The sequence below is a fragment of the Vulpes vulpes genome, chromosome 8 (genome assembly GCF_048418805.1).
Source record: "Vulpes vulpes isolate BD-2025 chromosome 8, VulVul3, whole genome shotgun sequence".
Classification (NCBI taxonomy): domain Eukaryota; kingdom Metazoa; phylum Chordata; class Mammalia; order Carnivora; family Canidae; genus Vulpes; species Vulpes vulpes.
Genome location: NC_132787.1, coordinates 86,333,639 through 86,351,196, shown reverse-complemented (window position 1 = coordinate 86,351,196; position 17,558 = coordinate 86,333,639). Strand labels below are relative to the sequence as shown.

Sequence of the window (17,558 nt, the reverse complement as noted above, 5' to 3'; positions counted from 1 at the left end):
TTAGAGCACTCAGTTCCTACTACCTTCTACCCCAGTGTGTGCCCATCCAAAATTCCAGCTTCTTGGAGAGTATATTAACCTCATGTTTCCACCTCCGGGATCTGCGAGATTGGGTTCAGTGCTCGCAGCTCATTGACACAGAGGCAGCAGAGGTGAGTGGGTAGTTAGTTCCCCAAAGGAAGGGACAGCCAGCAGTAGGCTTAAAAAAAAAAAAAAAAAAAAAAAAAAAGAGGCCCATTTTGGATTCTTCAGGAAACTGTGGGATGTTTACTGTGCAAAACCTAGGAATGCCCCTATTCAAACGAATTAATTCTTCAAAATAGGCCTCTAAACCTGTACTAAATAAACGCGTAGAAGCATTCACTTCACTCCACTGAGCTAATATTTTTGTCTTCGGCGATCTTAACGTTGTGTCTCCAATTGCTTCCCTGTCCGATAATAATCCCCAGATTGGTACTCGTGACTTTTTTTCTTTCCATTTATTCCTTTTCATACAAAGTAGGAGATCACACTGGTTTGTAATATTCTGTTTTCACTTAATATATCGTGGACACCTTTCTTTACTAGTACATGTAGATCCGCCTCGTTCTTTTTAAATGCTCCACGGAATTCCATACGGTTGTTCCAAAATCCGTTTAATCATTTTCCTCTTGATAGACGATCGAAATTATTTTCATGGTACCCATCACTTTAGGAGATGGAAGTCAGATGAATCATCCTTTGCGGGAGACGGGCAGAAAATGGTGAAAGGACTGTAAGAGCGACGACACTGCGAGCTGGGAGCCCTGAGAACCAGGCAAGCGCGACCCCAGGGCGCAGCTGTCCCAGCCGAGAGTGGGTGGCCGAGGTCCCCTCCGCCAAGCGGCTCCCGGCGACGGCGTTACCCGCAGAGCGACACATCCCGAGCACCACGTAGCCGAACTGGACGTTGGGAATTGTAGTTCCGCAGCGAAGGGGCGCGAGGGGCGCGAGCCGCACACGCGCAGTAGGAGCTCGGTCAACAAAGAGGGCGGCGTGCGCGCGCGCGCCGGAGAAAGCCATGGGCAGGCGTGCGCGTGCGCGGCCACCGCTCGGAGCTACCAGGAGGCTGAGGGGACGCCGAGCGGGAGGGGCAGGAGCCGCCGACCGCAGGAGGAGGAAAGGGGTTGTGCTCCTGGCCGAGAGAGGAGAAAGGGGCGGGGCCGGCGGGCAGCGCGTGGAGGTGCCGAGCTCCTGGGACCGGCGGGCGCGCGGGCGTCTGCGGCCCTCGCCGTCCCGTGGCCGCCGCCGTCCTTGGTCGCCGTCGGTCTGCGGGAGGCGGGTTATGGCGGCGGCGGCAGTGGGAGCTGTGAATGAGTTCTCCGGGTGGACGAGGGAAGAAGAAAGGCTCCGGCGGCGGCGGCGGCAGCAGCCCGGTGCCTCCCAGGCCTCCGCCCCCCTGCCTGGCGCCCGCCCGTCCCGCCCCCAGGCCGGCCCCCCCGCCCGAGTCTCCGCATAAGCGGAACCTGTACTACTTCTCCTACCCGCTGTTCCTGGGCTTCGCGCTGCTGCGCCTGGTCGCCTTCCACCTGGGGCTCCTCTTCGTGTGGCTCTGCCAGCGCTTCTCCCGCGCCCTCATGGCTGCCAAGAGGAGCTCCCGGGCCGCGCCGGCGCCGGCCTCGGCCTCGCCCCCCGCGCCGGTGCCGGGCGGGGAGGCCGAGCGCGTCCGAGCCTTCCACAAGCAGGCCTTCGAGTACATCTCCGTTGCCCTGCGCATCGATGAGGACGAGAAAGGTAAGTGCGGGGGGGGGGGGGCGGGGGGGCGACACCTGCGTCCCTTCCTGCGGGCGCGGGCGTGCATCCCCGGAATTGACCCCCGCCCCCACCCCCACCCCCACCCCGGGAGGCGGCCCCACCGGCCAGACCCTCGTCCTCCTCCCCGGGTCTCGGCTGGACCTCTTCCCTTTCGGGCGCCCTCGCTGGCCACCTGGCTTCAGACACCAGCCATCCCCTCCACTTGTGCACGACCCAGGTCCCCGGAGTCCCCCGGAGGCGGCCGGTCGTGCTACTGACAGTGACAGTTGCCCTAGAGTGACCCTTCCAGCGCTGTAGACGCTGTGCGGCTCCCAGAAGGTTTTGGTGTCGGAGAAGCTGTGTCTTGGAGGCTTTTAACGAAAGCAGACTACTGTAGTGTCAGGAAAAAAAGGAAAAAAAAAAAAAAAAGAACAAACGGTGACTTAATTTTGAAAGGAACAGCTGCATATGATTACAGCTAAAATGGGCATTATTATTATTATTTTTTTTTAAGTTTCATGACTGTCGTTTTATCAGTAGGACTCCTAGGCGTTTTCTTTATAAAGTTCTCTTTTAACATGAAACTTTTGCCCGTTAGATGTGCTTTCATCTAAATCAGTATTCCGAGGTAGCCTCCAAGTTTCTTAAATCGAAATGTTAGATAAATGAACAGGAAACATATATCATTTCACAATAAAATTTGAAACAAGGGTTCGTAGGTTTATTTTTTAAGATTTATGTTTCTGAATGAAGGCAAGAATACCATATCCTTCAGATTTCTTTTAAACTAACGTTTTTAAGTCACTCAGTGCACCACACTCTACTGTTAGCTTTGTGTGTGTTACCTATTTAATCCGCGCAGTTACCCTGTGAGGTGAAGGTACTGTTGGTATCAGCATTTTACGGATGAACAAACTGAGGCTCAAAAGATTAAAGCAGGTCAATCCAAACCTATGCTAATTGCTAATGAACATTTTTTTAATGGAAGATGAGAACTGAAGTTAGAAGGAGTCTTAACGTTTTGAAAATCCCTCCTTTCATCCCTGCCTCCAATATGCTGAGATTTTCTTTTTCCTGTAACTACCAAAGAACATTTTTGTAACACACCTAGTTGAGGTGTGATACAACTTGCATTGTCCATTAGGAAAAAAAAAAAAAAAAAGCAGTCTGCAGTTCATTTGTAGTATCTCTCATTACTGTCAACTGCAGAAACTGTTCTAGAGTTTGCTTTTTGGAAACCTGTTTCCTTTGTGGAACTTAGGACTGAGAAGTATGATATAGGGAAAGAGGCAAGCATTCATGGTTTTGATTGTAAGGACGGGAGGTTAAGAGAGTTCTGGAAGGGACACATGGATGACTCAGTGGAGCATGCAACGCTTGATCTGGGGGTTTTGAGTTCAAGCCCCATGTTGTGTGTGGAGATTACTTTTATTATTTTTTAAAAGATTTTATTTATTTATTCATGAGAGACACAGAGAGAGAGAGAGAGGCACAGACACAGGGAGAGAGAAAAGGAGGCTCTCCACAAGGAGCCCGATACGGGACTCGATCCCAGGCATCCCGGAGATTACTTAAAAGAAAAATAAAATCCTTATTAAAAAAAAAGAATTCCAGGAAGGAGTTCTATTTAAGAAAAGAATACCACGTGGGCTCAGTGGTTGAGCATCTGCCTTTGGCTCAGGTTGTGATCCTGGAGTGTGGGGGTGGGGGGTGGGGGTGGAGTCCCACATCAGGCTCCCTGAATGGAGCTGGCTTCTCCTTCTGCCTATGTCTGTCTGTCTGTCTGTCTCTCTCTCTCTCTCATGAATAAATAAATAAAATGTTTATTAAAAAAAAAGATAAGAAAAGAATACCATGTGTTTGTGGAAGGAAGTGTTTTGTTGCCTGCTTCATTCTGTACCACCTCTTAGAACATCCAAGGATCCTTGGTGAGGATGAAGAAGAGTACCATCATCCCTTCCTAGAGAAGCACTGTTTTATTGCACTATCCAATTACAGTAGAGTCCTCAGAAGTTTACTGATCTAAATCAAAAGATGTTTTGGAATAAAGGGTATATGTTTTAAGATAGGTTCATTGTAATATTTAAGGAAAAGAATGCAAGAAAACACAAGGAAATTTTATTTAACACTGAATGATGACAGTTGGGAGGTGAGATAAGAGAGGGCAAGGAAAACCAAGGTATTAAAAGGTATTTAAAAAAAGACCCAAGGCTCTGAGATTTAAGGAGAAATCAGTTCTGTAATTAGAGATAAATGACAAAAGTAGAATTCAGTGGACACCTAGGTGCCCCTAGGTTAAGTGTCTGCCTTCAGCTCAGGCCATGATCCCAGGGTCCGGGATCAAGTCCCACATCAGGCTCCTTTCTCGGCAGGGAGCTTGCTGCTCCCCTTGCTTGTGAGCACCCACTCTCCCTGTCTCTCTGTCTCTGACAAATGAATAGATAAATAAAAAAGTATAATTCAGGCCTTGGGTTTCATACTTATGACTTATCTTAGAGTATCACATATATGCCTACATCTATTATATTTAATTCCTCTAAAATATTTTTTAAGGGATGCCTGGGTGGCTCAGTGGTGTAGCGTCTGCCTTTGGCTCAGAGCGTGATCCTGGAGTCCTGGGATCAAGTCCCACATTGGGTTCCCTGCGTGGAGCCTGCTTCTCCCTCTGCTTGTATCTCTGCCTCTCTCTCTCTCTCTCTGTCTGTGTCTCTCATGAATGAATAAATAAAGAAATCTTAAAAATAAATAAAATATTTTAAAAATATAAATATTTTCAGCAATCCATGGACCACATACTTCAACCTCTTTCTACTGATGTTTCTTTTCAAAGTTATTTGCTTTATGTATACTTTAGCTTCTAAAGTACACATTGGAATTATAATTTTTAGAATGAGTTTTACAGCTGAGATGTTATTTTTTTTTTCAGCTGAGGTGTTATATGCTGAAACTAATTAGTTAAATATTCATTTTCTTTTAAAAATGAATTAAAGCTAAGTTTATATTGTCCTACTTCTTTTCTATCTCATATTTTTCCTTTAGAATATCCCAATTTTTGTACTTTAGCCTTAATCCAATAGTTGCAAGAGTTCATATTTAGAGTTTATCTCTCAGCCATTATTGACAATGTAGAAGAATAAGAGAATTTTATTCTTTCGCACTGTGTCAAGATATATATGAACGAATAGAAATACTTGTCTTTAAAGCAGTCTTAAAAGGTTTTCTAACTTTGTGTTAAACCATCAAGGGACTAGTAAGATCATGCACTACCATTCCCTTAGCAACTTGACTTGGCTTCTAAATACACTGAGAGCCCCCTTATTTCATCAAGTGAAGTGGGATATTTCATACTGTTGTGGTGTTAAATAATTAAAACATTTGTTGCCTTGAAGTAATAAAGGCCAAATTAAATCTTATTTCAATAAAGTAGTGTATAAACGTGGCTTATAGGATAACTGTTTATTTTGTATTTTATTCTTATGGTATACTCAGTTTTGATACTGAATTTTCTTTTTTTTTTTTTTTATAAGATTTTATTTGAGAGAATATGAGCAGGGGGAGGGGCAAATGGAGAGAGGGAAGCAGGCTCCCCACTGAGCAGGGAGCCCCTATGCTGATGCTGCTGAATCCCAGGATCCCAGGATCTTGAGCCAAAGGCAGCTACTTAACTAACTGAGCTCTCTAGGTGGCCTTGATACTGAATTTTCATAAAGGCTTAAATTTGTCTGAAACCAAACTATTTGAAGTAGAGAATGATAACACAGCAAATTCTATTTACCTAATGTAGGGATATTCGAGTTCTATTCATTAAAACAAGCAATTACTGGATACTAGTTTATTTGCACAGCTCTCTTCATTCTAGGTGCTACTTTAGAAAAACTTACTCTCCATTGAAATAAGACAGCATTTGCTGTGTGATGTATGTTTTCATGCATATTATGTGTCTCATTTTTTTCAAAGAGTTAAGTAATTTTTTGGATGTTTTCTTTAATTGTTGAACATCCTTGGAAAACTGATAACTTTTTATATCCATTATGTGTATGGAGAAACTGAAATTTAAAGAGTGAACTCAAATTAGCAGAGCCAGGAACAGAGTTTAAGTGAACGGAAAATTATACCACTCATAATTTTATACTTTTTGCTTCATACTAAGCAGGTTCTCTGTTTTGTAATGCTAATACTGGGCCCCTTGGAATACTTGGGGGAAAAGAGGAGGTTGTTATAGTGGGTCTTTGGATTAACCAGAACATGACCTAACATGTTTGGCATGGCTCCTGCGAGAAGACAAGCCTGAGATCTCTTGGGTAATACAGTGGTGCAGGTTTTCTAGGTGTGGTTTGATTACCAGGAGTATGTAGAACTTGACAGTAAGGGCCCAGTATGTTGTATGAAAGAGAGAGAGAGCTGGTTTCTCAGGATATTGTAGGGCTGAAGAACCTGGCATCAAGGACAGAAATTGTCTAAATAGAATCCTCTTATATTTATTCTTAGTCAGTTTGTATTTAAAACATTAGACTTTTAAAAAATTGTCATATAATTTTGTGTTCACGTGTAATTCAACCTTGCCCTATTTAAAACACACACAAGATCCCTTGCCTAACTATATTTTCAGAAGGTGAGGATAGAGAATAGAGGTCACAAATGTCAGATTCAGGGACACCTGTGTGGCTCAGTTGGTTGAGTGTCTGCCTTTGGCTCAGGTCGTGATCCCAGGGTTTTGGGATTGAGCCCCACATTGGGCTCCCTGCTCATTGATGAGCCTGCTTCGCCTTGTACCCCTCCCAGCCCCCGCTGGTACGCACATTGTCTCTCACTCTATCTCAAATAAATCAATAATACATTTAAAAAGTCAGATTTGGTATACTTTCTTTTAACCCTAAAAACTGGTCATCATTTTAAAAGGATTGATTTCAGAAAGTTTTCTTGGGCCTAATGATTCTGCTAATGATTACAGCAAGGAAAGAATTCTGATGGATGATATCACTCTTTTCCACGTGATGTCTCTCTTTTCCAAAAGAATAGCAGTACCTTTTATTAGATATACAACAAATATTTCTCATTTCTCTTCAAGAATATTTAGTGGCATTTACATTAAAGAGACAAAAGGCAACCACTGTTAGGAACTTTATCCCTTGCTCTGTTTTAGCTGTTTTTTTTTTTTAATTGCAATTTATATTTTTCTTTTTTTTTTTTTTTTTAATTTTTTATTTATGATAGGCACACAGTGAGAGAGAGAGAAGCAGAGACATAGGCAGAGGGAGAAGCAGGCTCCATGCACCGGGAGCCCGACATGGGATTCGATCCCGGGTCTCCAGGATCGCGCCCCGGGCCAAAGGCAGGCGCCAAACCGCTGCGCCACCCAGGGATCCCGCAATTTATATTTTTCTTAATGTAGAATACAGTTAAACCCCGTAAACAGGTAACTAGATTCCTAAGATTATTGTTCATCATCCTGGTGACAGTTAAGAAATAGGCAATCAGTAAATGGATATTAAATTATTTGAAAAAGGATTTTCTCTAACCCTTCCTGCCTCTTTTTCACTATCATAGTTCCTATGCACCACTCAATAGTAGTTGGCTTTTTGACTTCTGGCAAAGTATAGATTCTCTATTTTTCTACTAGTTTTCCTCTTTTTTGACCTATAATGCTCCTTGAGCTATATAATACCAGCACACATATTAATGTGCTATTGTAGCCTTTTTTTTCCCCTCTTTACTCACACTAGACATCCTATAGAATAAAACTTGGAACACACATCTTAGCAGTTCACTCTAGTAGATGAGGAAAGAAAAATAATTAAAATCTATGATTACCCTAGAGACCATGTTTTACAGCTATGAAGGTATAGGATAGACATGCTAAACTTATTCATGTATTCACGTATATAATCCAGCTCGTCTGCAAATATTTTATGCTATAATAGAGGAGAGAATTAACTGCTATTCTTAAGTGGTCTTTGTCAGTGTCTTTCAGTCAACTGTCACTAGAATGTACACACCTGTAGTTGAACAAGTGGGATTTTTTTTTTTTTTTAAGATTTTATGTATTCATGAGAGAGAGAGAGGCAGAGACACAGGCAGAGGGAGAAGCAGGCTCCCTGCAGGGACCCTGATGCGGAACCTGATCCCAGGACCCCAGGATCATAACCTGAGCCGAAGGCAGACATTCAAACCCTGGAGCCACCCAGGTGCCCCAGAACAAGTGGGATTTATTATTATTTTTTGGGGGGGGATTTATTATTGAAGCAGGGAGAATGCACACTATGGGAACAGTGGCATCTCAGGATAAGGGTGCTGGAAATATCTTATAGGATTGGCCTTGTATTAGGTGATTTTTGAGGAGGATTTAAGGAATCGGTTTTACTCTGCATTGGGTGCTGTCATGAAGTGGGGGTATTCTATGAATAAGTATCTTAAATGTGATCTAGAGAGAGGGAAGACTAGAATGAGTCTAAAGCTATAATTGATTGAGAAGCACTCATTAGTCTGAAGAGGAGATACTTGGTATTTCATGGCTTGGACAATATTCATGTTTTGTTTGGGACACCTGGGTAGCTCAGTGGTTGAGCATCTACCTTCAGCTCAGGGCGTTATCCCGGAGTCCCAGGATTGAGTCCCACATCAGGCTCCGTGCAGCAAGCCTTCTTCTCCATCTGCCTATGTCTCTGCCTCTCTCTCTGTGTCTCATGAATAAATAAATAAAATCTTTAAAATCTATATATTCATGTTTTGTTTGTGTTTAGACATGATGTTGGAGTGGTCTTTTTTTTTTTTTTTTTTGTCTTGATCCATCACGATATTACAGAGTGACCTTATCTGATTTTGATATTCTGTGAGATTGTTTATGTTCAACAGAACACCAGGCCTAGCAGTAATGCCAGGTCAGCCCCTAGTTATACCAATGCCTTGCTGATAGTATTAGGCCAGCTCCTGGATGTCAGGGACTGCTTTTCTCTTTCTCAGCTTTGAGAGTCTAATTTTATCCTTTTTAAATTGTGGTGCCTAGTATCCAAAATGATATTTGAATTCTGACTATTCAAGATCTTGGGCAAATTACTTACTACACTGAGTCGATGTTTGTAAAATACTCAGTGCCTGCACATAGTAGGTCTTCAGAAAATGGGACTAATGTTATTAATTCAACAATCCCTTTAAGACTATAACCCCTGGAAGTTAGGTTAGAATACTGCTAAACCTTGATACTTGATTTCTGTTACCCTTTTTAGGTATACTTACAGCAGTGTAAATGAAATTTGAGGAAGAAGGATAATTATCTAGAATAATATAAAAATATTTTTTGCTAATTGTAACCCTTCGTTCAGGATAAAAACAGATGAAGTCTCCCCCTAAGCTCACCTAGTATCCTAGTTTTTTATTGTAAAAGAGATAAAAGTAATAATTTTGTACTCATATATGAAAGTAATGCAAGCCTCTCAGTAGAGAATTTGGAAAATAGAGAAAATACATAGAAGAAAATTAAAATTACCTACTACCTATAGTAAATACAAAAAACTTTAAGGAAGATAAATTAATTGATATTCCTAAGGTTTAAAGAAAATGTCCAAAACTGAAATGATTTCTTTACATGGGATTTAGAACCTTCCCAATTAAATGAGAAAGTAAGTCTTTATTTCAGAAATACACTTTGATGTTGGAAAGTAAACGCAAATGTGACCTTTTTGCTGAGTTAAAACACAGTAGAAAATATCCTTTCTATAATAGTGAACTCTGGGATCCCTGGGTGGCGCAGCGGTTTAGCGCCTGCCTTTGGCCCAGGGCGCGATCCTGGAGACCCGGGATCGAATCCCACGTCAGGCTCCCGGTGCATGGAGCCTGCTTCTCCCTCTGCCTATGTCTCTGCCTCTGTCTCTCTCTCTCTCTCTCTCTCTATCATAAATAAATAAAAATAAATAAAAATAAATAAATTATAATAGTGAACTCTGAGAGAATTAATCTGGGGGCTATTCGCTGATGCTTTATGATCCCTTTGGTTTATTTGGGTTTAGCACATAGTAAAATCTATTATAGGATTTTTTTTTAAAGATTATATTTATTTGAGAGAGAATGAGCATGAACAGGAGGAGGGGCAGAGGGAGGAGAAGCAGATTACCCACTGAGCAGGGAGTCTGACGTGGGGCTCAATCACAGGACCCCAGGATCATGACCTGAGCCAAAGGCAGATTCTTAACCGACTGAGCCACCCAGGTGCCCCATTGTAGGATTTTTAAAGATACCTGTTATTCTGCTAATAGTGACACTTGCAAGTTGCTAGCAGAAAATTTTGTAGGAAAATGAATATATTTGTTCTCTGGAATTATTTGTAGGCAAATACTTAAGAAGGACTAGACGAGTAAAAGCAGTGGTTTTATAGAACTTAAATGAGGAAAAATCACAAACATAGAACTGTGCATGCAGTTTAGGAGTAGATTGATTTAAATTAGCAAACAAATGTAGTAAGTATGATAAAGATAGTAGAAGTACTGTTTATATGCCTCTTTATTGTTTAAAGTCTTGTCACATACCTTATTTCATTTGATTTTTGCCACAATTCAGGGTTAGGTAAAAGAAATGTCATCTTGTTTTTAGGTCAGGAAACTAAAGTTCAAAGAGATTAACTGACTTTCCCAAAGTCATACTGCTAGCTATTAAATGATGAGCAAGGACTTAAGTCCACATTTTGTAACTTAAAACACATAACTTCTTTCCAGCCCAAACTACTCTTTTGACCCTTCTCATGGCAGTGTGGTACTATTACTATCTGAATGAAAAGATGCAGTAGATAATTCATAACTTAGTCTATTATACTTACCTCTACTTAAAGATAGGTATCATTAGTATTTCTGTTGCTTATACAATAGCACATACTCAAAAATTAAAATAATGGGGGCGCCTCGTGGTTCAGTTGATTAAGTGTTCAACCCTTATCAAGCTCACATCATGATATTGGGATTGGATTGAGCCCTGGGTTGGGCTCTGTGGCTTTGTGCTCAGCATGGAGTCTGCTTGAGATTTCTCACTCACTCTTTTTGCCTCTTGTATAAGTACTCATTCTGTCTCTACATAAATCTTTTCAAACAATTAAAATAATGAACAAATATAGAAAGTAAAAGTCCTCTTTAATCTTATCCTAGGGAGATGATTACTAATAAGTTACCTGACTTTGTCTGCCCATATATTTATTAGAGGGGAAAAATGTTACATACAAACTGATCTGTAACTATTTTCCTTAATGTATTGGAACTCTTTCCATTTCCATATACTTTATCTTCCCCTTCTGTTTTTTGTTTTTTTAGTTTTTAGGTAAACTTTGATTAAATTATACATGAAGTGCACAGTTACTATATTGCTCAATGAATTTTCAAAAGGAACATAGCAGTTTGAAACCCCACCAGGTCAAGAGAGAATATTACTACAGAAGCCTGCCTTTGTCATGCTCTCTTCCACTTACTACCTTTACTACCTTTCTCCATCCTTGGCAAAGGTATCTACAAATCCTAATTCTAACACTATAAATCCATTTTGCCTGATCTTCAGCTTTACAAATGAAATCATACAGTATGTGTTCATTTTGTATATGGCCTTTTTTGCTCAGTATATGCTTGTCAGATTCTGTGATGTTTCACATGGTACAGTTTTTTCATTTTCATTGCTGTCAGCAAATTGCTTATAATGGGCCAGTTAGTAATTTTTTTTTACTGTAAAGCATAGATAACATAAAATTTGTCCTTTTATTCATTTTAAGTGTGCAATTCAGTGGTATTAAATACATTCCCAGTGTCATGCAACCATCACCACTATCCATTTCTAGAACTTTTTATCATTCCAAATAGAAACTTATACCCATTAAACAATAACTGCCCACCCATCTCCCTTTCTCCATCATCTCCATCATCCTCAGTCCCTGATAATTTCATAATTTCTGTTCTACTTTCTGTATCTATGAATTTGCCTGTTCCAGGTACCTTAACTAAATGGAGTCCTACAATATTTTTGTATCTGACTTGTCTCACTTAGCATAATGTTTTCAAGGTTCAGCAGTCTTGTAGCAGATTTCATTGCTTTTTAAGGCTGAATAATACTCCATTATATGTATGTACCACATTTTGTTTAACCATTTGTCTATTGATGGGCATTTGGGTTGTTTCCATCTATTGTGAATAATGCTTCTGTGAATGCTGGTATATAGGTATCTGTTTGCTTCCCTGCTTTCTCTACTTTTGAGTATCTACCCAGGAGTAGAATTGCTGGATTATATGGTAATTGCATGTTTAACTTTTTGAGGGACTGCCAAACTTTTCCACATCAGTTGTACCATTTGTACTTTCCCACCACCAGTGCATGAGGGTTTCCACTTACTCACATTTGTTAGTTTCCAGGTTTTTAAAATAATAGTCTTCCTAATAGATGTGAAGCAGTGCCTCATCATGGTTTTGATTTGCATTTCTCTAATGATTTAAGATGAGTGTTTTTTCACTTATGGACCATTTCCATATCTTCTTTGAAAAATGCCTAAGTCCTTTGTCAGTTTTTGTGTTGGCTTTGATTTTTCTGTTGGGGCATTTAGTTAGTATTTTAACCTCCCTGTCACAATATTTTAAGCTTTCTGAGTGCTCAAAATCTCATACAGTAGATGTGATCCAGTAAAGTTTTTTTGAAGATTTTATTTACTTATTTGAGAGAGAGTGTGCGCACATGTGCAAGTAGGAGAAGGGGCAGAGGGGGAAGGAGAAGAAAAGGGAAAGAATCCTGTGTGCTGAGTGCAGAGCCTGACACCAGTCTCAATCTCAGGATCCCAAGATCATGACCTGACCCTAAATCAAGAGCCGACGCTTAACCAACTGAGCCACTAGGTACCCCTCCAGTAAAGTTTTATGTACAAAAACAGGTAGCTGACAGTATTTGACCTTTGGGCCATTGTTTGCCTTAGATTATGTAGTTCACTTGTAGTTCAGATTATCAGCTAGTAATGTCAAGTACAACAGTGAATGTAAATTTCTTTTTTTTTTTTTTTTAAGATTTTATGTATTTATTCATGAAAGACACAGAGAGAGGCAGAGACACAGGCAGAGGGAGAAGCAGATTCCCCACAGGGAGCCCAATGCAGGGCTTGATCCCAAGATCCTCAGATCATGACCTGAGCCAAAGGCAGATGCTCAACCCCTGAGCCACCCAGGTGCCCCTAAATTTCTGCCTCTTCAATCTTCTTTTGATTTAATATAGCCTGGTTGGAGTTTTGAGTGTTATTTGGGGCTATAGAGGTATGAAAAATGTGTAAGGGAAACTAAGAACTGAGGGCCTTTTGTGTGCTGGGGACCATTGGAAGGTTTGATTTTTCTGCTGTAACTTAGTCAAAAGGATGATCAGTGGACAGGGAGGACTATAGCTTCCTTTACCTTAAGGTATTGAAGTGATGTGAGTTTGGTTTCCAGCCCTTGTGCAGGCTGGCCTAGTTCTTAAATCTTTAGTAATGGAGAGTCCCAACCAAAACCCTGGAATCTTTGCCATTACTTCTGGGCATGCCCTGAAATTCACATTTTGTTGACTCAGTTCTATGAGTCTGCTGAAAGCTCTGCTTAGTTTCTTGGCCACTTTTGCCTTCAGAATTGGCAGTTGCTTCAAGTAGAAAAGCGCCCCAAATACCAGGCCCACCTCTGTTGGCTTTTTTTCCTTTCATATTTTGGTAATTTTTGAAAATAACCATCCTAATGAATGTGAAATGGTTCCTTTCCAAATTTGGGTAATTTTCACTGTTTTGAAAACTCTTTGATCCCTTCAGACAGACGTTTTAAAAATAATTTTCTGCTTTTTGTCTTCTAATTTTACTCTTGTAATGAAAATTATAGTTCTGGTGTTATATTCCATGCCACAGTGAATATCCTTATACATAAATGTTGGAAGTATTGCACTTTTTAAGTCAGATTTATTGAGGTATATTTTACATTGAGTAAAATTTAACCTTTTATGAGTGTGTAGTTCAATGAGTTTTGACAGTTGGGTAACTATGACAACAATTGATAAACTGAATGTTTAATCACCCCAAAAGCTCCTTTGTAATCAATCCCCTTGCCTTCTCATTAGCCCCTGGAAATCTGATCTGTTCTATAGTTTTGTCTTCACTGAGTATTATATAAGTGGAATCATTTTGAGATTCATCCATGTTCCTACATTGACCAGTAGTTTGTTCCTTTTTATTGCTGAGTAATATGCTGTCTATGGATATGCCACAGTTTGTTAATGCATTCACTAAATGATGGACATCTGGGTTGTTTCCATTTTTTAGCTCGTACAAATAAAGCACTATAAACATTCACGTACTAATCTTTGATGCTTTCATTTCTTTGGGTAAATACATAGAAGAAAAGATTGCTGGGCCATAAAATAAATATCATAAGAAACTACCAAAAAAATTTTTTTTTAAAGAACCATTTATTTACTTATTCATGAGGGACACAGAGAGAGACAGAGACATAGGGAGAGGGAGTAGCAGGCTCCCCGTGGGGAGCCCAATATGGTACTCAATCCTGGGACTTCAGGATCATACCTTGAGTCCAAGGCAGGCGCTCAACTTTTGAGCCACTCAGGCATCCCTACCAAACTCCTTTTAATGTGGCTCTACCATTTTATATTCACACTTGGAAACGTAAGTAAGGTCCATTTATATTTTATGTTATAATTTTAAGTGCTTTAAGAAATTTTTGAGTATAGTTGATGTCTTATAATTTTTTTCAATTTTAAATTAGGTACTTAGTGGTATTTTGTGGTTTTAATTTTGTAGTTCCCTAACAGCTGATGATGTTGAACATCTTTTCTTGTGCTTATTTGCCATTCGTCTTTCTTTTGTAAAGTATACATTATCCAATTTTTTGCCCACTATTTTTTAGTGAATTGTTTTTTTAATCGTTGTATTTTAAGAGTTCTTTATATATTCTGGTTATGTGTCCTTATTAGACAGATTGTTTTGCAAATATTTTCTCCCAATCAGTTTGTGGCTTGTGTTTTCGTGTCTAACTCTGTCTTTTGAAGAGCAGGAGCTTTTAATTTTAATGGAGTCTAGTTTATCAGTTATATTCTCTTAAGGTTTGTGATTTTTAGATTCTATTCTAAATCTCTGCCTAAGCCAAGATCATGAAGAATTTTGTCTGTTTTCTTCTAAAAATTATGTAGTTTTAGGTTTTACATTTAGGTCTGTGATCCATTTCAAATTAATTTTTTCTGTGTTGTGTGAAGTTTTGTTTTATTTTTTTTGGCCATTATTCTAGCATCATTTTTTGAAGAGGCTGTTCTTTCTTCATTGAATTGCCTTGTCATTCTTGTCAAAGTCAATCAGTGTTATATGTATGGGCCTATTTTTGGACTTTCTCTTCTGTTCTACTGACCTATATGTCTATCCTTTCTCCAGTAGTCTTGTACTTGTAAGTTTTGTAGGAATTATTTGTGCATTTTCTATCATCGTGCCAACTTGTGAGATTCAAATAATGCAGCAAATCAGCTACCTCTTATCAAGAATGTGAGGTAATTGAGTAATTATTGAGCATGTGGATTTATTTATTTATTTTTAGAGAGAGCATAGATAGACGTGTGCATATGTATGTGTCTACACACTTGAGCAGAAGGGGGGAGGGGCAGAAGGAGAGGGAGAGAGAGAATCTTATGTGCAGAGCCGAGTGTGAAGCTTGATCTCGTGACCCTCAAATCATGAATGACCCTAGCTGAAACTTGGAGGCAGATGCTTAACCCACTGAGGTACCCAGGTGCCCGAAGCAGGTGATTTTATTTGTAATTAGTCATTTAATTTGCTTACAGTAATGTACTAGAACTCCTTAAAGCATTTTTTGGGGTATTGCCAGTGAGAACTGTCATTGACTGCTATTAGGAGTGGAAATTGGTACAAGCACTCTCAAAAAGTAGTTTCTTCATTTCTAGTGAATGGAGATAAGGTATGACTCATTAACTCTACCTCTTAAGACATATACCCTAGAGAAATTGGCACATGTATGTAAGACGACAGATACAAGCATGTTTATTGCAGCATGAAATAGAAATAGAATCTGGAAACAGGGCAGCCTGGGTGGCTCAGCAGTTTAGCGCTGCCTTCAGCCCAGGGCATGATCCTGGGGTCCCAGGATCGAGTCCCGCATCAGGCTCCCTGCATGGAGCCTGCTTCTCCCTCTGTCTGTGTTTCTGCCTCTCTCTCTGTGTGTCTCATGAATAAATAAATAAAATCTTAAAAAAAAAAGAAAAGAAACTGGAAACAACCTAAATATGTTTTAATAGAAAAATAGTTGAATAAATTGTAGGATGATAAAGGATACTATATAGAAATCAAAATGAGGGAACTAGATCCTCAACATAGTAACATAGATCTCAGAAGCAGTACATAATTTTAAAATAATACAAATACAATAGAAACAGCAGAAAAACATATACTAGAAAGATACACACTGAATATATTACAGTAGTTTCTAGAAAGGAGCATTAGAATGGGAAGAGGCATAAAAAAGAAACTTTTGTATCTGTTAGATTGTAATTTATTTTAAAACAAATTTAAGCAAATGTGGCATTGTTATCAGTTACCATCACTCAGAATGCAAATGCTATTTTACTCTTTTCTGTAATTTTCCCCCTTTTCTCAAATTAAAAAACTAAAAATACACATAAGCATATTTTTTAATATATAGGAAAATAAGCATCCAAATAGTTTGAATTGACATATAACATATTCTTAATAATTTCTTCATGTTTCATTATCAAGTACTTCTTGAACACTTATTCTGGCTCAGAAACTGTGAAATACTAATGGCACTATAATAAGTAAGAAATTACCTCATCCCAGGGGCTAAATATAGCTAGTGATTTATTTGGGGAATGAAGGAAGGGGTAGGTGGTATACACTCAGAAGGGGACAGCACTTTTTAGTTGTTTTGTGTGGTAGTTATAGTAAGACTTCATCTCTCTTAATCAAAGGAGTCATGATAATTGATTGGCTTTGAAATTTCAAATGATATTAAGGAATGACATTAGAATTTTTGTTTGATTAAATAGGAATATGAGTTGGGAAAGAAAAGTTGATTCTAATAAATGATTTCCACCTTTACTATATCTCTGTGCCTCTTAGGCTTTTGCAGATTCTAAGGACTAAGAAATTAATTTTCAAAAACTGAGAGTTGCATATGATTGTTCTCACTTTACAGAGGCACATGGGTGACTCAGTTAAGTGTCCAACTCTTGATTGAACCCCATGTCAGGCTTCTTCTGGGTGTGGAACCTACTTAAGATTCATTCATATTCTCTCTCTCTCCCCCCCCCTTTTTCTCCCTCCCCCTCTGCCATCCCTCCCCCCATATGTGTGCAAGCTCTCTCTCAAAAAAAAAGGAGGAAAAAAGAATGTCTAGTTCCTTGGCAGATAAATGTTTACTAACTGAAAATAAAATCTTAAAAAAAAGAAATATCCTACACACATTTTGATTTGCTGAATTCTTAGATCCTTTTTAACTCGGATCAAGAATTAATGTTATAAACCAGTCATTTGTTTCAAAGAAAATGGATGTGTTACTAAATGCCGTACTTGTAATCTCATGTATCAGTTCTCATGATGCAGTCATTTGTTAAATAAAAACTAACGCCAGAAAGTAGGCACCGAACAATGAACAAATTACATTAGATTTCAATACTATTGGATGAAACAGTGCTTCTCCCCCATTATTGAAATCATGCTTATATATTCTAATAGTATGGATTTTGAAAACCATTTATTTAAAATATATTCTCTCTAATTAAAATTTCTTTCCATAGTACAGTATTTCAGTGAT

At 39.4% G+C, this 17,558-nt stretch overlaps 1 protein-coding gene across 5 annotated transcripts in view; it reads left to right on the top strand.

Annotated features, from left to right (window-relative positions):
- The first annotated feature begins 1,065 nt into the window (after nucleotides 1-1,065).
- Nucleotides 1,066-17,558, top strand: part of SPAST (spastin) — a 53,010-nt gene continuing 36,517 nt past the window's right edge. For all 5 annotated transcript variants that reach the window (XM_072767371.1, XM_072767367.1, XM_072767368.1 and 2 more), the window contains exon 1: nucleotides 1,066-1,752. In XM_072767371.1, coding sequence (XP_072623472.1) covers nucleotides 1,332-1,752 — 421 coding nt within the window. In that variant the 5' untranslated portion in view covers nucleotides 1,066-1,331. The remainder of the gene's footprint in view (nucleotides 1,753-17,558) is intronic.